General features: G+C 47.6%; 1 protein-coding gene across 4 annotated transcripts in view; it reads left to right on the forward strand.

Moving 5' to 3' along the window:
* ablim3 (actin binding LIM protein family, member 3) overlaps positions 1–18432 on the forward strand; it is a 122708-nt gene that overhangs the window by 66456 nt on the left and 37820 nt on the right. For all 4 annotated transcript variants that reach the window (XM_088932496.1, XM_088932495.1, XM_088932498.1 and 1 more), the window contains exons 4-6: positions 3219–3334; positions 8483–8609; positions 10069–10162. In XM_088932496.1, the coding sequence (XP_088788622.1) occupies positions 3219–3334; positions 8483–8609; positions 10069–10162 (337 nt within the window). The remainder of the gene's footprint in view (positions 1–3218; positions 3335–8482; positions 8610–10068; positions 10163–18432) is intronic.

Below are 18432 nucleotides of genomic sequence, written 5' to 3' on the forward strand. Positions count from 1 at the left end.
CAATGGAAAGAGCCGTCAACTCCAAGCACAGAACAGAATTGACCCCTGACCTTAGTGCTCCGTGCAGGGCCTGCCCGTGATGCTCAGGCTGATGTATGTTTTCCGCAGGCATGGGAAACCATTGCAGTTCTGCTGCAGCAGGGAGCAAGACAGCAGGTGGGCTTAGCCTAAGTGTAAAGGATTGCCTGGCTCTCACTAGAGATTCCCCAGCACTCTAACCTTTGATTAAGCTGCCCTGCTCTGCGTCACTCCAGATTGCTGTTATTACTTAACTCCTGAAGTGGTTTTTGTCATGATGATGGCTTGACACTGAACTCAGAGTGTGTTATTTTAGTCCGACAGCAAGGGTTTGTTTTTTGTCAAGAATTTCTCGCCCCGCTGAATTAATCTCCTCTCTTCCAGAGGTGGCTCGCTCTCTTTTTTGTCGTCCTTTCGGTATTGGATGAGCGGAGTCAGGTGCCATTAACGTTTGTCTAATCCATCCTCTCCTTTTAAAATTACCATGTGCTGCCTGGCAGCCAGTCATTAAGGGACCCTGTGATTATCGATGAGCCGCACAGACAGTTTTTAAAGCCCTCGGAAGGTTTGGCCGTCAGCGTGGGATGTGTTCTGTCGGGATGCAAGAACGTTGGCCCTGAAGGAAGTCTTTAGTCAAAGAGGAGCAGCTCTCCGTTTTTACTTTGCTGTGGTGATTTTTAAATGCCCGTCTTGCAGTCATTTACAAACAGCTTAGCCCTCCATTTCCTTGTTCTGACTTGCTGTTTTTTTTGCCTGTGACGTTTTTCATTTGCAGTGTTTCATGCGATGTGAGGCATCACTGTGGGGCCAACCTTTCAGAGCCTGACTGCAGACTTCTGGGTTTTTGTTTTGTGCATTGTAGACGAAACTACTTAAAAAACAGATCAATTGTAATTATCAAGTCATCATAAGTAATCACTAGATTGCTGATAGAGTCTAAGAAAAGAGTACTACATCTTCTCCTGACATCTTATGGAAGAAGCTTGCATCATGTACTGTATATAGTCAGTCATGCATATACTGACATTAACATCCACCAGCGAAAATATGAGGAACCCCTGGTCTTTGCTGACATGAAGAAAGGTGATTGTTGTTGTGTGTCCTGTGTTAAACAATCCAGTTTGAAACTGGTGGAGCCAGTGCATTCCAGTGTCACACACACACTTGTCTTCACCGCAAACTCCAGTAGAGGCAATCCTGAGAAGGGCTGGGACGGGAGCCGACCGCAAATATGAGCCCTGTCGTGTTCTTGCTGTTCTCTGTGCTCCGACGTGTCCCAGTTGACGTCCCAATATTCTGACCTATGTCCTGCACTGATAATGCAAACCCCCTGATCATTACTGCACCAACCCTGCAAGTGATCCGGTGCATTAACAGACCTGCCTGCCAAGCCTGCAATTCAAGTTCGACTCCTGGCCCAGACGGCCTTCCCCTATAGTGTCCCACTCAGGCGTTTTAAGATAAGAACACTTTATTAGCCATATACAATTTCTTGCATGAGGAATTTGTCTTTTCACATACCCCAGCTTGCTCTCCATGAGACACACAGACACGCAGATGGGGAGATGGGGAGAGAGAAGCTTGGGGTCAGAGCCCAGGGTCAGCCAATTATACGGCACCCCTGGAGCAGTTGGGGTTAAGGGCCTTGCTCAGAGGCCCAAGGGAGTAGGATTCCTCTGTCTGCCGCAGGATTTGAACCGGCAACCTTCCAGCCACCGGTACAGATCCTTAGCCACAGTGCCACCGCTCCGCCCTCTCTTCAGGCATTTTGCACTGGATGCAGACACCAGCAGAGATTTCAAGAGCTTTCTGTTTCCGGTGGCTTTTTGAAACCTCCAGCTCATCAAGAAGAAAGAGAGTCTTTTTCATCCGAGACATCCTTAACGTTTGCATCAAAGAGCCGCAGACATTTTTTTTTCTCATCAGCCAGAAAGAAAAAAAAAGAATTAAGTAATCAGACCCGTTAAAACGTATTGGATTCTGTTGGAAGCGAAGGATAGTTGTCCTGTTGGAGCTTGTTTCTTAATTAAGGCTGTTTTCCTGCATTTCTGCAGCCCGGTCAACCTTTATAATTTAATGGATAACAAATGGGCTTTGTTGTTTATCGTTGGGCAGCAACATGCACAGTGTACTGCCTCATTAGATTTTTCCAAATGCCAGGACTGTTAGTCCGTGCTGACACACGCTAGCTGTTGCTTTCTGCTGGAGGGGGAAAAGAAAACATCTCAGAACCAAAAAAATTAGAAATGCTTGTGTGTTGTCGCATCTCACGGTGTTGAAGTCTAGATGAGAGTCTTCTGATTCCACTTGTTTGGTGCTTGCCCATAAAGTCGCTATTCTCTACCAAAAGAGTTCCATCCAGCCACACATCTTCTAGCTGCTTGATAAATTCAGCCCCGCAGGGGAGCCAGAGCCCTATCCCAGCAAGCAGTGGGCACAAGGCAGGGTCACCCTGATTGGGACACCAGTCCATCACAGTGTTTTCTAGTTAAAAGTCATCTTTTAAATTCTTCTCTGTATTATTCACTTATCTCTTGGTACAGTGGATTTGAAGAGCTCGTTCCCCAAAGCGTCGAGCTTTAGTCTGAAGCAAAAGGCTTTTTAAAAGTCACCCTGGTCACCCTGCTTGTGTGCAAAATAAACACCCTGTTAACACTGCAAAATATGGTCAGCAGGCCCAACAGTGACATTTTTAATTAATTATAATTGCTCACACTTATATAGCGCTTTTCTGGACACTCCACTCAAAGAGCTTTACAGGCAATGTGCACCACCACCAGTGTGCAGCCCCACCTGGATGATGTGACGGCCGCCATAGTGCACCAGTACACTCACCACACACCAGCTATCAGTGGGGAGGAGAGCAGAGTGATGAAGTCACAACGTTGGTTTTGCATCTCATCCGAAGGACGGCGCCTGTTTACAGTATAGTGTCCCCATCACTCTACTGGGGCATTAGGACCCACAATGACCACAGGGTGAGCACCCCCTACTGGTCCCACTAACACCTCTTCCAGCAGCAACCTTAGTTTTTCCCAGGAGGCTCCCATCCAGGTACTGACCAGGCTCACACCTGCTTAGCTTCAGGGGGCTGCCAGCAGCCAGGGTGATATACTGTACACCAGCTGGCTGCGCTGTGCTCTTCACAAGGCCCATGCGGGGCAACTGATTCTGTCTGTGTTGTTGCCGTTGCTTTTCAGGAAACCCTTCCCGATCGGAGACCGAGTGACGTTCAGTGGGAAGGACTGCGTCTGTCAGCAGTGCTCTCACACTCTGGTCAACACCAACGAGCCCATAAAGATCCACGGACCCAGCCGTAAGTCCATCGGTACCGGCGAGGATGACGATGATGAGAGGATTTTGCCTTTGTAGCTGAAGCGGCTCACAGGGGCGTGGAGGGCGAGCTGCTGCCGTTCAGTCACTGATCTCCGTTTGACGTCTCATCCAAAGAATGGTCAGGACCCTTTCCCCAGCTTGACACACAGCGTTACCCCTGGACCTGAGTCATCCTGCGGTATACCGCAGTAAAAGCAGAGTGAAGTGTAGTAGAATGGGGTCACTCATGGCTGAACAAAGGGATCAAAGAAATTTGTGGAAGAGTGAGACAGTGGCCTAGCACAGCCATGTTAGTTTACAGTGCCTGTTTACCCTGGTAAACCTCTGTACCGGCAGGCAGTAGGCTGAAGTGAGCTTCCTAATAAATAATGTAGCCTGGGTGATAAGGGGTAGCTGTTAGTGCCTAGCGAGAAGAGTTCAGGATGTTAATACAGGCCTGCTGCAGGTCAAGAAATGCGAGAGACCCATAACTTTTACAGGACTAGTCCTACCACCTCCTGCACGGACCCCTGCCGGATAGAAACAACTTCTAACAATATTCGAAAACAGAAACAAAGTCGCACTTTAAACCGTAGTGCAATAGCCTAAAAAAACTGTCAGTTTTTCACATTTCTGTTTTTATTTTCCAGCTACAGCAAAAAGAAGCTGGGTTGTTTCGGATGATAACATACACAGTGCCCTCCTTAAGTACTGGGACAGAGAAGTCAAAATGGCTGTTTTTGCTGTATACTCAAGTAATTCACATTTGAGATGGAAAGATTAATATGAGGCACAATGTCAGTTTTTATTTCTGGGTATTTCTGTGCATACATGCTTTAAACTTTTAGAATAATACCCCTTTTTTTACACCATCCCCACCTTTGAGGTGAGCTCACAATTTTGACTTCACAGTACCAATGGTTATGGAAGGCATTGTTCATTTGTTACGTATGTAGTTACAGTAAGAGTTCTGTCCCACTTTGTGAATGAAGGTGCCAGCCCAATGCAGAGGACAGCCTTTCTTCCCAGCCTCCACAGATTACAGCAACTACAGCACTTATTGACTGAGACAGTGATGACTGATAGCTTCAAAGCTGTTTGCTGATCAGTTGCCGCGCACTCAATTGTCACTTAATAATTGCTATGGATCTGTGGAAGGAGCTGGGTTAAGGAATTCAATTTCAGAAGCTTCCCTCCATTCATTTAACGTAACTAGTCAATTGCATGTTGTGAAAGCCATAAATAATTTACTGTGGAGGTCTGGTTAACAGTGTCTGATTGCAGAGGTGCTCTTTGAGAGAGAGGTGGGAGGATGAGATGGTCAGGTCCAATAAATATGCCAGACACACAATTAATTGCTCTTGCCTCCTAATGCATCGCTTAAGTCTGCCTGACAGAAGGTATCTCTTCATGGTGCAATCTGCCACACCATTTATTTTGATACTTTGGCCTGACACATCTTAAATGGGTGCATTGATCGCTGAATGACAGTTTTCGCTGTGGCTGAGCATCCCATTCCTGCTCGTCGTTTAGGTTTGTGAAGGATGCCAACCACTCATCTCGAACAGTCCAGGCTGTTAGACCGACTTCCAAGGAAGGATTTTTTTTAATTGCCACTATTGTAGAATTTTTTCTGATACACCTTCCGAAATCATGTTTTGGGTGTCCAGTGTTCATTGTAAGTGCAGTGTTGACTCTTCCATCTATTTTCAGTAATTGCTTGATGCTTGATCCAGGTCATGGGGACCTGGTGCATGTGTACAATACAGTACATACACATGCACATACACACACATGCAGAGAAACACGCATACACATGCACACAACCCCACAAGCATAAAAACACACAAATTTATGCGCACACCCACCCGCACACACATCCACAGAAACACACAAACACGTGCGCACACACAGAAACACAAAAACGTGCACACACACCCACACGCACATAAACACGTGCACACACACCCACACAGACAGATCACACACAAATGCATGCACACCCACCCACACGCGCACACACACAATAGGCAACACACAGTTTACCTACCTAACCTAGCTTCCCAGATTCCTGTTCCTGGAAACCAGAGCACTTCTGGAAAACCCATGTGGACACTGGGAGAGCATGCAAACTCCATACAGACAGTGACCAAGCATTTCTGCGGGGCTGTTAAGCACTCACGCTCCCAACTGTTTTAATGCAGAAATACTTGTCTCAGGGCATAGCAATCCTTCAGTCCTTTTATATACTGAAAATATAAGTAAAGTGTAGAAGCACAAATATTTATATAAAAGAGTATGCAGCACTTTTGTGTGATTAATTGGCAGTGCTAATGGCACTGGGATTCTCACGAGGAAAGCATGTGGCGCGTGGCAGTCTGGATTCAAACCCGTGATCTCCCGTGACCCTGCAGAACTCATCCTCTGTGTTACCATCAGAGCAACCCCGAGGCAGCTGGTTTTCATCACCGGCGAGCTCCCGATTAAACAGTCGGCACCTCTATTGAAGCCACACTGTGCCGAAACCAGAGCTTTCTCAAATATTTATGCAACTGCAAAACAGTAGTTATAAACCAGTCAGAGCAGAGCAAACCATGGTCCCAGGCAGGTAATTGTTTCCTTCTGCTCACATGTGGATTCTGTGCTCATTGTGTTCATGTTGTGACTCATATCCTGTTTGTTGGATACCTCGTGTTCTGGCCAGTCCCTGTGGATGAAGTCACGATGGGAATGATTATTGCCAACGTGAGCAGGAACTATTTTAAAAACGAAGGCGTGACACGACAACATTGCCCTCGTCCTGGACTGCGTTTACCTTGTTTTTAGGGCCTCTCTGTGCTCCTGTCACAATGAAGTGTCACTGTGCTGTGCTCCCAGACAGAAGACCACACCGTGCACCATCATAGTGAATACGACCGTAGTGTGCAGAGGCTGGTGAGCACAAGAGGCACTTACACCAGAAGAGTGAAGCGTCAGCCTGCCTCATCCCTCAGCCGTACCCAGCAGTGAGGAGAGAGAGAGGAGCCTGGGCACCCCCTTCCGGATAAACAGAACTGGAGCGGGGCCTGTGGGCAGAGATCCAGCGGCTCCCGCAGGAATCAATACCGCCAGGAGGAGGCCGCTGGGCAGGGCCGATCCGGTTGCAGCGAAGGGGCGGAAATGCGGTTTGCCCGTTCAGCGAAATCCAGCTGCTCTCCGGTGTTCCATCGGAACAGTCCAGGGCAGGAAGGCGAGCCGGAGTTCGTCTGGTCTCTGGAGGGAGGCCGGGCGGCGTCAGCCCTCCTCCATCAGCACATCTCTGTTCCGGCGCTGGAGACTGCAGGCTGATCGTTTACCCCTCTAATTCACTCTACAGAGCCTTCAGCTGCTTTCCAAGGGAATCTTCATTTCCATCTTGCATTTCTTTTTCTCCGGTGCATCTCCCCTGTAAAACCACAGTTTGGAAGAGCCGTGGGGAGGGAAGGAGCACGGGCCTTTCGGAAAAGGACAAAAGTTGATAAAAAGCTTGATCACGTAACCACTGGAGGAAGGGTTATGTCTGATAATGGAAGTGTAAAAGGCTCTTTGGCAGCTTGGTAATGTGTCCGCCTGTAGGGACCTGATCCAGGTTGAGCCACGGCCCAGACAGACATCCGCTCTGACTGGACACACGCGGAGATGAGGTGCTGTTTATTCCTATGTGATTAATCAGCCTGCACCGCTGGGCTTCATCTGCTGCCTCTCCAGCTGACACTCAGCTCTAGTCTCAGACACAAGCACTCCTTGCTTTGGATTAAAGCGCGTCAAGACATCAGAAAGGGCACAGATGACAGGAGAGCATTCGGTCAGTCTGGCCCCTCTGGCTGTTAGTGGCTAATTGACCAGAGGATCTTACCCAGACAGTTCTTGAAAGAGGCCAACAACATGACTGGGCACCTTGTTCCAGGCTCCCAGCACCCTTTGTGTAAAGTGCCTGCTGATCTCAGCTCTAAATGCACTTCCCCGTAGTTTCCACTGGCGCCTTGTGGTTTGAGTTTCACTGGTGACGTTGAAGAAGTCCTCTGGATTGACTGTGTCAGTGTCTTTGAGGATTTTGAACCCTTATTTCAGTTCCCCCTGTAGTCTTCTCTGTTCACGATTAAAACGGTTCATTGCCGTCAGCCTGTCAGTGTGGGACTTTCCTATAAACTTTGGTTTTACTTATTGGGGTTGTATCTAATTGCCCTTGAATCTGGGTGGATTCAGGAGCAGTAATATCCTTCCTATTGTATGTGCATTTTACCGTTGTAGACAGGCATTATACAATTTTCGCCTAAAAACCCTTGATTTAAGTTCTATGCCTTTTGTGTTTGTGCACAAAATAAAGCCTCACATTTTATCTTTTGAACTGTTTCCCTACATTGTCTCAAAGACGTAAATGTTGAGTTTACCCACCGGCAACATCTGAACTGGGCAGTCCACAATATCCCATGCCCTTTCCTGTTCATTTTGCCCAGATTAAACCCTGTGCGTTTGGAGAGGAATCCAAACAGGTAAACAGAAGAAAAAGCACATTTCTCTACAGAGGCAAATGAAACACTTCTAAGGGAAAGTGGGTTTTGGGAGGAAGTTATTCAGCTTGCCCCTGAGGGACTGTCTTCTTCACCCGCCTGTCTGTCCTGAATATCCCACCGGAATGTGAGACATCAAAGCGTTCTTGCTGATGATCCATAGGGAACACAGGAAGTGGAATTCTTATTGACCCTTCTGTGGCACGCCTGAGAGTTGAACAATAAAAGCAATAAGGAATAAATCAATATGTAATTTCCCTACCACATTGGCATTGGTAGGATTAGAAAGTCGTTAAAAGAAATCCATAAAATTACTAAGGAAAAGTAATAATGCCGATCCGAAGGAATGTCTGATGTTTTTCTTGGACTGTATCCTCTCTTTGGAGCTGAACAAGCCTTCAGTCTGTCTCTGACAGGCTGGAGAGCTCAGAGTCGTGCTCAGCTTCAGCACAATGAAAACGAATGGGCACAGAACCTCTCCTCAAGAAAATCTGCTGCAGTCATGAATCACCGCCATCCATGTTCCACCTGCCCCGCGTGCTTATAAGATTTAATAATGTATCCGTGACGCCGTGAGTCTCATCTGTCCTCATGGCTCTCTCTTTCCCTCTCTGTCACAGATTGCGCAGGGTGCAAGGAGGAGATCAGACAAGGACAGTCCCTGTTAGCTCTGGAGAAGCAGTGGCATGTCAGCTGCTTCAAATGTCAGACCTGTGGGATCGTGTTGACAGGGGAGTACATCAGCAAGTACGTGTCTCGACTTGGGCGAGCTCAGCCTGTGTCACACAGCTCCCGGGGGAGCTGTCACCAGCACGATAAAAACACCGCCTGCCTGTTTTAACTGTTTGCATTTTTATTTTCATTTAATCAGCTATTTATAGATAGCAGTCTTAGTGTTTATTTTGAAGTGACAAGTGCAGTGAATTGACATTATGAGGAGATTCGGAGAGTACTTTAATTTTGTTTTGCTCGACTGTGCAGTGCAATTATTCAATGTGAGCACAAAACATTGTGCCCTGATGAATAAAAGATTAGTGTTGAAAACCACTGTATAGCTGGGCTGTTACCACCACTTGAAACTGATCCAGAACAGGCAGGTGGATTCTAAAATAATCAGGGCTGTGTCTTATTTACAAGTCAAGTGGAATCAAGAGTTGGAAAGGGATATTTTGGGGGGGTCTGCTCTGAAGAATATCCAGCAAGGATATGTTCCTTTTTACAAGCTGAGTTCAGCCTAACGGTGCCGTGTGCTGAGAGAGCTACATCTGAAGTGTTTTATTTTTCTTCAAAGTGGGGAATGTCCCCGCTGTTGAGGCCAGTTACTGTCGCTGTGAACTGGTGCGAAGCTCAGATAATTTCCAGGCCTTGGGAAACCAGCGCTCTCCTGTCTACAAGGCACTTCCCAGTTTGTTATACAAGAAAGGGCAGGTTTCTTGTAGATGTTGTCTTTCGTAAGGCAAAGTGAAGAAAAGGTGGAAAAAGTCTCCTTCTGCACTGAAAGACTGCTTTTAAGGTATCTGCAAAAACCATGGAAACACCAAACAATCAATACGTCGATCCATCCGACATGCTTTTTTTCGAACGGCTTTATCCAGTACAGGGAGCTGGAGTCTATCCCAGCAAGCAGCTGGCACAGGCAGGGTACACTCTGGAGGGTGCGCAAGTCCACTGCAGGGCACACACAGATACAGACAGACACACTCGTACCAGGGGTACCAGGGCCAACTTTCCCAGAAGCCAGTTAACCTGCCAGCTTGTCTTGTAGGAGGAAACCCATGCAAACCCAGGGAGAACATACAAACTCCACACAGATAGCACCCCAGAAAGTGCACGCAGGACCCCAGGGCTGAAAGACAGCAGTGCAAACCACTGCGCCACCATGCCGCTCACAATAAACACAGACTTTTTCCAATTAAACGCCAAAAAACAAATCCTCATTATGAATTTAGGGTTGTTTAGAAGCCCCTTAACTACCAGCAGGGCCCAGAGATGTATAGCTTTGCTGCCGAATGCTAACCCTAAGAGAAGGGCAATCAGCACAGATCCTTTTACATTTAAACCAGATAGCTTCTGCAAAAACTCAGTGGGTGGTCTGGAAAGTACTGAATGAAATGCAGTCTTTTTAGTCAACTTCAGGGATGTGTTTTAAAAGGCCAGAGATCACCCGCACACCTTGTTAACTCTCCCTGTGCTGTGTCTCTGTCAGGGATGGTGTGCCATACTGCGAGACCGACTATCACACTCAGTTTGGGATTAAATGCGAGACCTGCAACAGGTATATCAGTGGACGAGTATTGGAGGTAAGCAATAGTTCCCTGTATTCATATTGCACTTCTCAGCCTGAAGGATCCCAATGCAAGCTATACATAGGAGGGGATCCAGTTCATCCCCATTGAAGTGCAGAACCACCTGGGGTGACACTGTTCTGCACCTGTAGCCCCACGACACACAGATCAGGGGAGGAGAGAGAAACTGTACAAGACCAGAGTGGGGTTCAGTCCTCCTGCAGCCCCACGACACACAGATCAGGGGAGGAGAGAGAAACTGTACAAGACCAGAGTGGGGTTCAGTCCTCCTGCAGCCCCACGACACACAGATCAGGGGAGGAGAGAGAAACTGTACAAGACCAGAGTGGGGTTCAGTCCTCCTGCAGCCCCACGACATACAGATCAGTGGAGGAGAGAGAAACTGTATAAGACCAGAGTGGATTACTGCCAGGACAGGGGAGTTGACACCCCTACTCTTACAACTGCCCTGGGATCTGTACTGACCAAGCGGGACCTCAGTTTAGCATAAAGGATCTAAAGGATGTAGCATGTCCTACAGCACAGTGTCACCACTATTGCAAATTCTGGTCCATACAGAAGAGCACCACTATGTGTCTACCAGAACCACACAATCTACAGAGAAAAATACATGTCAGTTGAACCTGTTACCTCATCTCAAACTGGATGCAAAAAAATCTAATAAATTATTAATAAATTAATGGTTATAACTATATAACAATATAAGTGGTACTACAGTACATACAGTTGCAGATGCTTTTATTTGAAGGTTATATTAGAAAATATTTTTATTACGTGCTGTTTCTTTTATCAGGAGCTATTATCATTCATGCGCAAACATTAGGTAAGAGTAGAAAGTGTTATCGATTACCATTTATATGTAGTGTGTGTACACACAAGGTTCTGCACATGAAGATATAGCCAACCGGTAAAGACATCTCGACCCCTTAATGCGTTGCTATCTAAAAGGTTCTGAAAGCACTTAAGGCTTGAGAGTCTTGGCAGCAGGCTCTGTAAGAGCAGCGTGCACACGTTTCTGCTGATAGGATCCTCAGAAAGCTGGGAGCTGCAGTCCTGGCTCCTGAGGGCCACAGGCTAGCTGGTTTTCTCGGGCTCTGTAGATCACCTACAGGTAGAACGCACGAGTTCAGTACCTTTCCTCTGGCCTGAAACCTCTCTAAATAGATGCCTACGATTATCCCGGCTTTCAGTGTGTCTGATATCTGCCTTGTTTTTCCCAAGGCCTTCTTTTCTAGGGTCTAATAGAGGGGTGCTGTACCTGGGGAGGAAGGGGAGGTGTTGGGCCTGTTGTGCCCTGGAGGAGAGGAGGAGCTGAGACACAGGCTGAGACAGGCAGTGGGCTGGTACTGATCAGGGCTGGAGTTTTGATTCAGGGTGGGGGGCCGTCCTCTGCAGTTTGATACAAGCTTGCTCCCCCCCCCCCACACACACACTGCCTTCTAAGCTGGGGTCAGTTTAATCTCTGGTCCGAGAAAAGCTTTGTGTCGGCTCGCACTGTACTTGTCTTCCTCTTCACAGCTCTATCCAGGCTTTGTCGTCATGGAGACAACCTTTGGCACTTGGCTGCCTTTTCTAGGATGCAGACAAGGACTCAGTTCCGGCTTTTTGGATGGGCATTCGCTACAATATCCTCTTAAACTCCCAGGTTTTATTCATCAAGCCCCATGAGCTGACCTCCCTTCAGAGGGATGAGATAAATGGATTGGATTATTCTGTAGCAGACACCCTCTCCTGCCTCCTTGATTGATCTTGTAACTGGATCTTTCAAACGATCTCCTTACCTGCGTCTCCAAAGATGCACAGGGCTTGTTTGGCTCTTTAACGCTTCCTTTCAACTATTTCCTGAGGGAAACAAGGGGCTTATGAGGTTCAAGGGTTTGTGTTTCAGTTTATGAGGAAAGGCAATCTTTAGGGGGATTAAATAAAAATCATACAAATATTATAGATAACATACAATAAAAAACTGGGAGCATGTTTATCACATGAACAGCTGTATTATAAGGACTGCAAAAGGCTGGTGTGATGCCAGACCTTCACTGGGCTTGTTATTAGATAATAAGAACGTAAATCGTGTTATAAGTGAGAGGAGGCCAATCAACACATGTAGCTTATTTTGTGGATAATTGGTCCAAGGATGTTGTCCAGTCGTTTCTTGAAAGGAGCCGGGATATCAGCTTCAACCACATGGCTGGGCAGCTTGTTCCACACTCCCACCACTCTTTGTGTAAAGTAGTGCCTCCTGTCCTGACTGGAGGATCTCATCCAGCTACTTCTTGAAAGACTCCAAGGGCATCAGCTTCATCAGCATGGCCAGGCAGCTTGTTCCTCACTCCCACAACTTTGTACAGAGGTGCCTGCTGTTTTCAGTTTCCTCTAGTCTCCATTTGCGTTCGTGTTTCACGAGGTCATGTGCCCCTGTAGTTGTCCTTGGTCAGGACTGAAGAGGTTCAGTTCCTCCAGCCTGTCAGTGTGGGACGTTCCTTTGAGCCCTGGAATGTATGTGGTTGCTCTTCTCTGGAATCATTCCAGAACAGCAGGATCTTTTCTGTAGCGTGGTGGCCAAAAAACAGTATTCCAAAACGAGGTACCTGGTGCACTGTACAATTAGGGCTTAGGGCTCTGGACATGTAGCCAGAAGATAGTGAGTTCATGGTTCATTATATTATCCAGTTGCATAAATGGAGACACGTGGAGCCATGGAAAGAATTAATTAATAATAATCAGAATAACCAAATAACAACTTGACTCCAGTACTTAACATCTTGAAGGCTATTGTCAAGGCCAGCTTAGGACCAGCAGTAAAGCAAGGACACAAGACTAGAAGTGTTTCAGCCTGTAATAATAATAATTATAATAATAATAATTGCTTGCACTTATATAGTGTAAGCAATTACACACTCCACTCAAAGCGCTTTACAGGTAATGGGGACTCCCCTCCACCACCACCAATGTGCAGCACCACCTGGATGATGCTACGGCAGACATTGTGCACCAGAACACTCACCACACATCAGCTCTCAGTGGGGAGGAGAGCAGACTAATGAAGCCAGTTCATAGATGGGGATTATTAGGAGGCCATGATTGGTAAGGGCCAATGAGAAATTTGGCCAGGACACCAGGGTTACACCCCTACTCTTTTCAAGAAACACCCTGGGATTTTTAATGACCACAGAGAGTCAGGACCTCGGTTTTACATCTCATCCGAAGGACAGCACCTGTTTACAGTATAGTGTCCCCATCACTATACTGGGGCATTAGGATCCACATGGGCTGCAGGGTGAGCGCCCTCTGCTGGCCCCACTAACACCTCTTCCAGCAGCAGCCTTAGTTTTTCCCAGGAGGTCTCCCAACCAGGTACTGACCAGACTCACACCTGCTGAGCTTCAGTGGGGCTGCCAGCTGTGAGTTGCAGGGTGATATGGCTGCTGGCTAAGCACAGGGCTTGTCCTCACAGAGACGGCTGGGGGGCAGGGGGTACTGTAACACATGTTCCAGATGTGCTCCAGTGTGTTGTGGGAGCAGACACACAATGTGCTTCTAGCTCAAGGGCTTCAACTTGTGCATAATCCTTTCAGTGCAGGCCAGGACACAAAGGGTCGACATTTTTTAACATTACATTCCCAGACAAATTCGGCCTATTTCTGCTGGACCATACAGACATAGGACGGCTGTCAGGCGTTTTTACTGCGGGGTAAAACTCGCTCCACTTTTTCAGCGCGGCTCCAAATCAACCCTCTCCCAAAAGCTACGTCTGTGAAAAGATTAGAAAAAACAATCTTCTCCATGCCTGCGTTACAGCTGCTCTTTTTATTTAGCGTTTCTCCTGCCCCTTTCAGGAGGAGAGGACATTGTTTTTTTTCAGCTCGTGCAAAGGGGTTGCTGAAAATGAGCTCAAAGGGAAATCGCAGCTTTGCGATCCCAGACCTGCTCTGTCGTGCTGTGTGCGGAGGCAGAGCCCTTCGGTCCTGGCCTCGCGGCGATGTACTGTACACAGGCAGGGCTTGCTCTCTGCCTGGCAGCTGCTCTCCCTGCCAGCGCCACTCGGCACCCTGGCACACGCTCGGGTCTCGGTTTCGAATGCGTCCAGCTGCCCGGCGCTCATTGCCAGCCCTACGGGAGACAGCAGCAGTGGGGGAAAGTTGCGGATCTTTCATCGTAATCCGGAGGGATCCGAGATCAAAGGAGATGATGTCATAATGGCGTGAACAGCTGTAACCCTTTACAGCCTGAAATATTGTTTGTGCGTAAAAAAGGAAGCAAGAAGTGCTCATGTACTGCGGGCCGCTATTCACATCTTTGTCTTGGTGACAGACTCTGGTCAGCATCCTCCTTAATTCCACAGACACATGGACATAGGAGAACCTACTCTTTCTCCTTGCTGCTTGCTCGAAGCCAAGATTCAGATATATATCCAGATTTGTAGCTGTTCAACTCCAGCAGTCCATGCAGGGTTAAACAGCATGGGAACTGCAATAGAGAAGCTGATGGACAGGTCAGTAATTGTCTGTGTTAAATGGCAGAAAATTGGGTGTCCCATCCTGGTTTAGGGGAGTGAGGCACTGAGGCTACTCCACACTTGATCGGGGAAGTGGGGAGACGAGCAGCAGTCTTCCTTATGGGGGAAGAAATCCCAGGGGGACAAGTTAGAATATTCGATGACATCTTAGGTGTATGTCTTTGGAAGGAAACCTGGAGCATCCGTTGAAAACCCACATGTACACGTGGAGAACGCGCATACTCCACACAGCAGCAGTACTGACCCCCAACAATTCCTTGCCATCATGAAAATTGTACGAAACACATCCTGTTATTCCTATGGCTCCAGCTGTGTTTGATGAAGTTTGGCTTTATGTACTATGTCCACGCCTGTATGGGTTTTCATTGGCTGAATCTGCAGTTATCACAGTATTGATTTGGCTGTGTCTGTAGTATCTGAGCTCAGATTGGCTGTGTCTGTAGGTATCTGATCTTTGAGTGGCTGAATCTGCAGCTGTTCAGGCTCTGAATGGCTGTGTTTTTGTTTGTAACTGGGCTCTGAATGGCTGAATCTGCAGCTGTTGAGGCTCTGATTGGCTGTGTTTGTAAGTATCTGAGCTCTGATTGGTTGAAGCTGCAGCTGTCCAGGCTCTGACTGGCCATGTCTTCAGTTTTCTGGGCTACAATTGGCTGACGCCCCCCCAACACTCACACGCACGCCTGTGCTTGACAGCTTGTCAGGCTAATGGGCCTCCTGACTTGCCGTACACCTGGTGCCTCCGCCAGTGAGAGATGTAATGCCTTGTTTTGGACACAGCACTAGGCAACGGGTGGCCATGAACAGGAAAAAAGGGGTGTGTGGGGCACCGGAGGTTTGAGTTTTTCCTCTCTGTGCCTGGGCCTGTCCCCTTTGGCAGCCTTGCACACGCTGCCAAGCTGCAGCAGTTCATTAATGTCCCCTCTGGGGACCTCTCACTTGGCGACAGCGTGACAGCTCTGATCTGTATTCCTCCTTGATGGAGCACGCCCCTGCCGCAGCTGTCATCACGCCACGCCTCAGCCGCCCGGTGGGCTCCTGCAGCGCCCGGGGACTCGACAGCTGCCGGGCCCCCTCGAGCACCTCGCGAACGTTCGCCTTGGCTCAGTCGGTTTCCTTCCACGCGGCCTTTTTAATTAGCTTCCGGCACGGATCTCTCTTTGAACCAGGAAACCTTCATCTACCCTGCCCTGGTGGCGCCGGTCCTCTACAGCGTCCGTGGGCACAGAGGTGTTTTTATTGTCTGAAGAAATGTTGAGGGTGAATCTATGCGAGTTCTGTCAGCGGTGGTCATGGCGACAGGAAATGAGCCTCTCATCAGTAAGCAGCAAGCTTCCTCAGGAAATCAAGAGGCTTTTTTTTGCTCCCTTCGAGTTTTGGATTGTCCGTTCTTGAAGCCTGGCCAGCGATCAGGTTTTGACTTGCCCATATCAGGTTGACATGTGCCCATCCTCTCCTCGAGACGCCACCTTCAGGGCAGGCCCTGCGTGCTCTGGCTCCTTACAGTTTCCCCGTCTCGGTCTGCTGCTGTTCTGGGGCGCGGACATGGAAGCCGAGTCTTTAACAGTGAGTTTACCTCCAGCTCCGCCACAAAAATATAACGGCCTTTGAATTTATTCAGGGCTGCAGCGCATTCCTTTGTCTCTTTCTCCTGGCTTAGTGCTGCACAGCTCAAAGCGATTCTTTCCATTCCCACATCAAAGAGAGTTTCAGGCTGTAGCGGTGGAGCAGGGTGGTCTGGGAACCAGCTGCCCGCAGAGCCAGATTCCTGCGTCCATGTAGGAGAAAGCCAGTGCTCCTCCTGCAGTCTTTCCGCTGACTCCAAATACATGTCGGTGGATTTCTGAAGTCCCACAAGCAGGACGCGTCTGATCGGGACACAGAGAGCATAAATCCCTTACAGCTGGCTTCTGTGATACTCTCTCTGTGACATTTTGTTTTTCTTGCCTTGGAGTACGCTGGATAGATACAAATCACAGGGGTCTACATTATTTGTCCTGGGAGGACAGGGACGCCAAAACGCAATTTCTCATGTTGATGCATCAAAGCGTCCCCTGCATTTCAAACTATTTGCATAAGCTCTTTCGTGGATGGCCTAAGAAAACAGAATAATCCTGATGCAGGATTAAACCTGTACAGTACAGGCGCACGCACAAGCCTTTAATGGGACTGAGGTGCTGTGGATTTTCTTTCTGATAAATAATGCGCAGGACACTTGTCCTACATCAGACAAATCAGAGCTCCTGTTCTGTCTATGGGTTGCGTGATCTTGTTTTCCATAGACCATGAAAGTCCACTGCATGCACTGTGAGAGATGAGTTCTGCAGAGGGTCAGAGGGGTACCATGCTCCCCTCCTTTCAGAGCACAGAACATCTAGGGCCCCGGGTTCAAACCCCACAGGGTTTCCTCTATCAAAGGATAAAAGCAGGGTACCTTTATCAAAGTACTTCTATATAGATGGGGGTAACAGAATTAGCGGCATACAACAGGCATCTGTATGAGGACTGCTGTTCTTCCTAATTGCAACGATCTGCATTCTGGTACAGTTAGTGAGAGAGTCAGGTTTGCAGATGATAGCAAAATAGGAGGATTTGCAAAGACTGTCAAAGAATTCTAAACAATTTGAGACAGGAAATTCATGCAGCAAGCCCATGACATTGTCATTCCATTGACAAGTGGAAGTATCGCATGTGGGTAGCAGATGCTATTAATATGAGACAGAAAACACTGAATTGAATACTTCAGTGGAAAGAAAATACTTATAAAGAGACTAAGGTGTTCAGACAGTGAGGGAAAGCAATAAAAAAGGCAAAATGTTAAGATACAGTACAGTATGAAGTTGCAAGTCCAGAATTTAAATCGAGGGAAGTTATGTGAAAATTGTACAATGCATTAGGAAGACCTCACTTGGAGTATGAAGTCCAGTTTTAGTCCACACATTACAAAATACATTATAAAGATGTGTTCTACTTTTGCAGGCTAAAAAACTGAATCGTTTTACTCTCGAACAGAGAAGACTCCGAGAGGACCTCATTCAGGTGTCTAAAATCCTAAAGGTTAATCCATAGGATTTCCATCCATACATTTTCTAAACTGCTTTATTCAGTAGAGTGTCATGGGGAAGCTAGAGCCTAACCCATCAAGCCACAGGCGCTTGGCAGGATACACCCTGGACAGGACGCCAGTCCATCACAGGGCACACACAGACACTTTACACGCTCACACCAGGTCCAAATCTCCCAGAAGCCAATTAACCTACCAGCTTGTCTTTGGATTGTGGGGGGAAACCAGAGCACAAGGAGTGAACACTGTGAGAACATGCAAACTCCACACAGACAGCACCCCAGGAATTGAACCCAGGGCCCGATGCTCACCACTGCACAACCATGCCATTACACAGGACTTCCATAAGACAGGATCAGGAAGAGACGACACAACTGGAATGTAGGGGAACTCCTGGAATTCGGAAGGGGCTGCATGTGTTTCTGTCCAAGCAAAAGCACTCTCCTACCTGCAGCCAGCACATCACCATACATTAAAGTTCACCAACATCATCATATATAAAAGTTGCTGTTGAAAAATGTATTTATAGACAAGGTTTTTAATGCAGATTTATATTCCACATTTTATCTGCAGACAGAAAGATGTCTTTTTCTCTTTCTTAAAGTCTTAACAGAGAAGGTTATATTACGCTGTGATATAAAGTGCAGTATGGCGTCTTTGACACGTATTGGGGAGCTGGCTGGCCTG

The sequence above is a fragment of the Atractosteus spatula genome, chromosome 14, assembly GCF_055471065.1.
Source record: "Atractosteus spatula isolate fAtrSpa1 chromosome 14, fAtrSpa1.hap1, whole genome shotgun sequence".
Lineage (NCBI taxonomy): Eukaryota > Metazoa > Chordata > Actinopteri > Semionotiformes > Lepisosteidae > Atractosteus > Atractosteus spatula.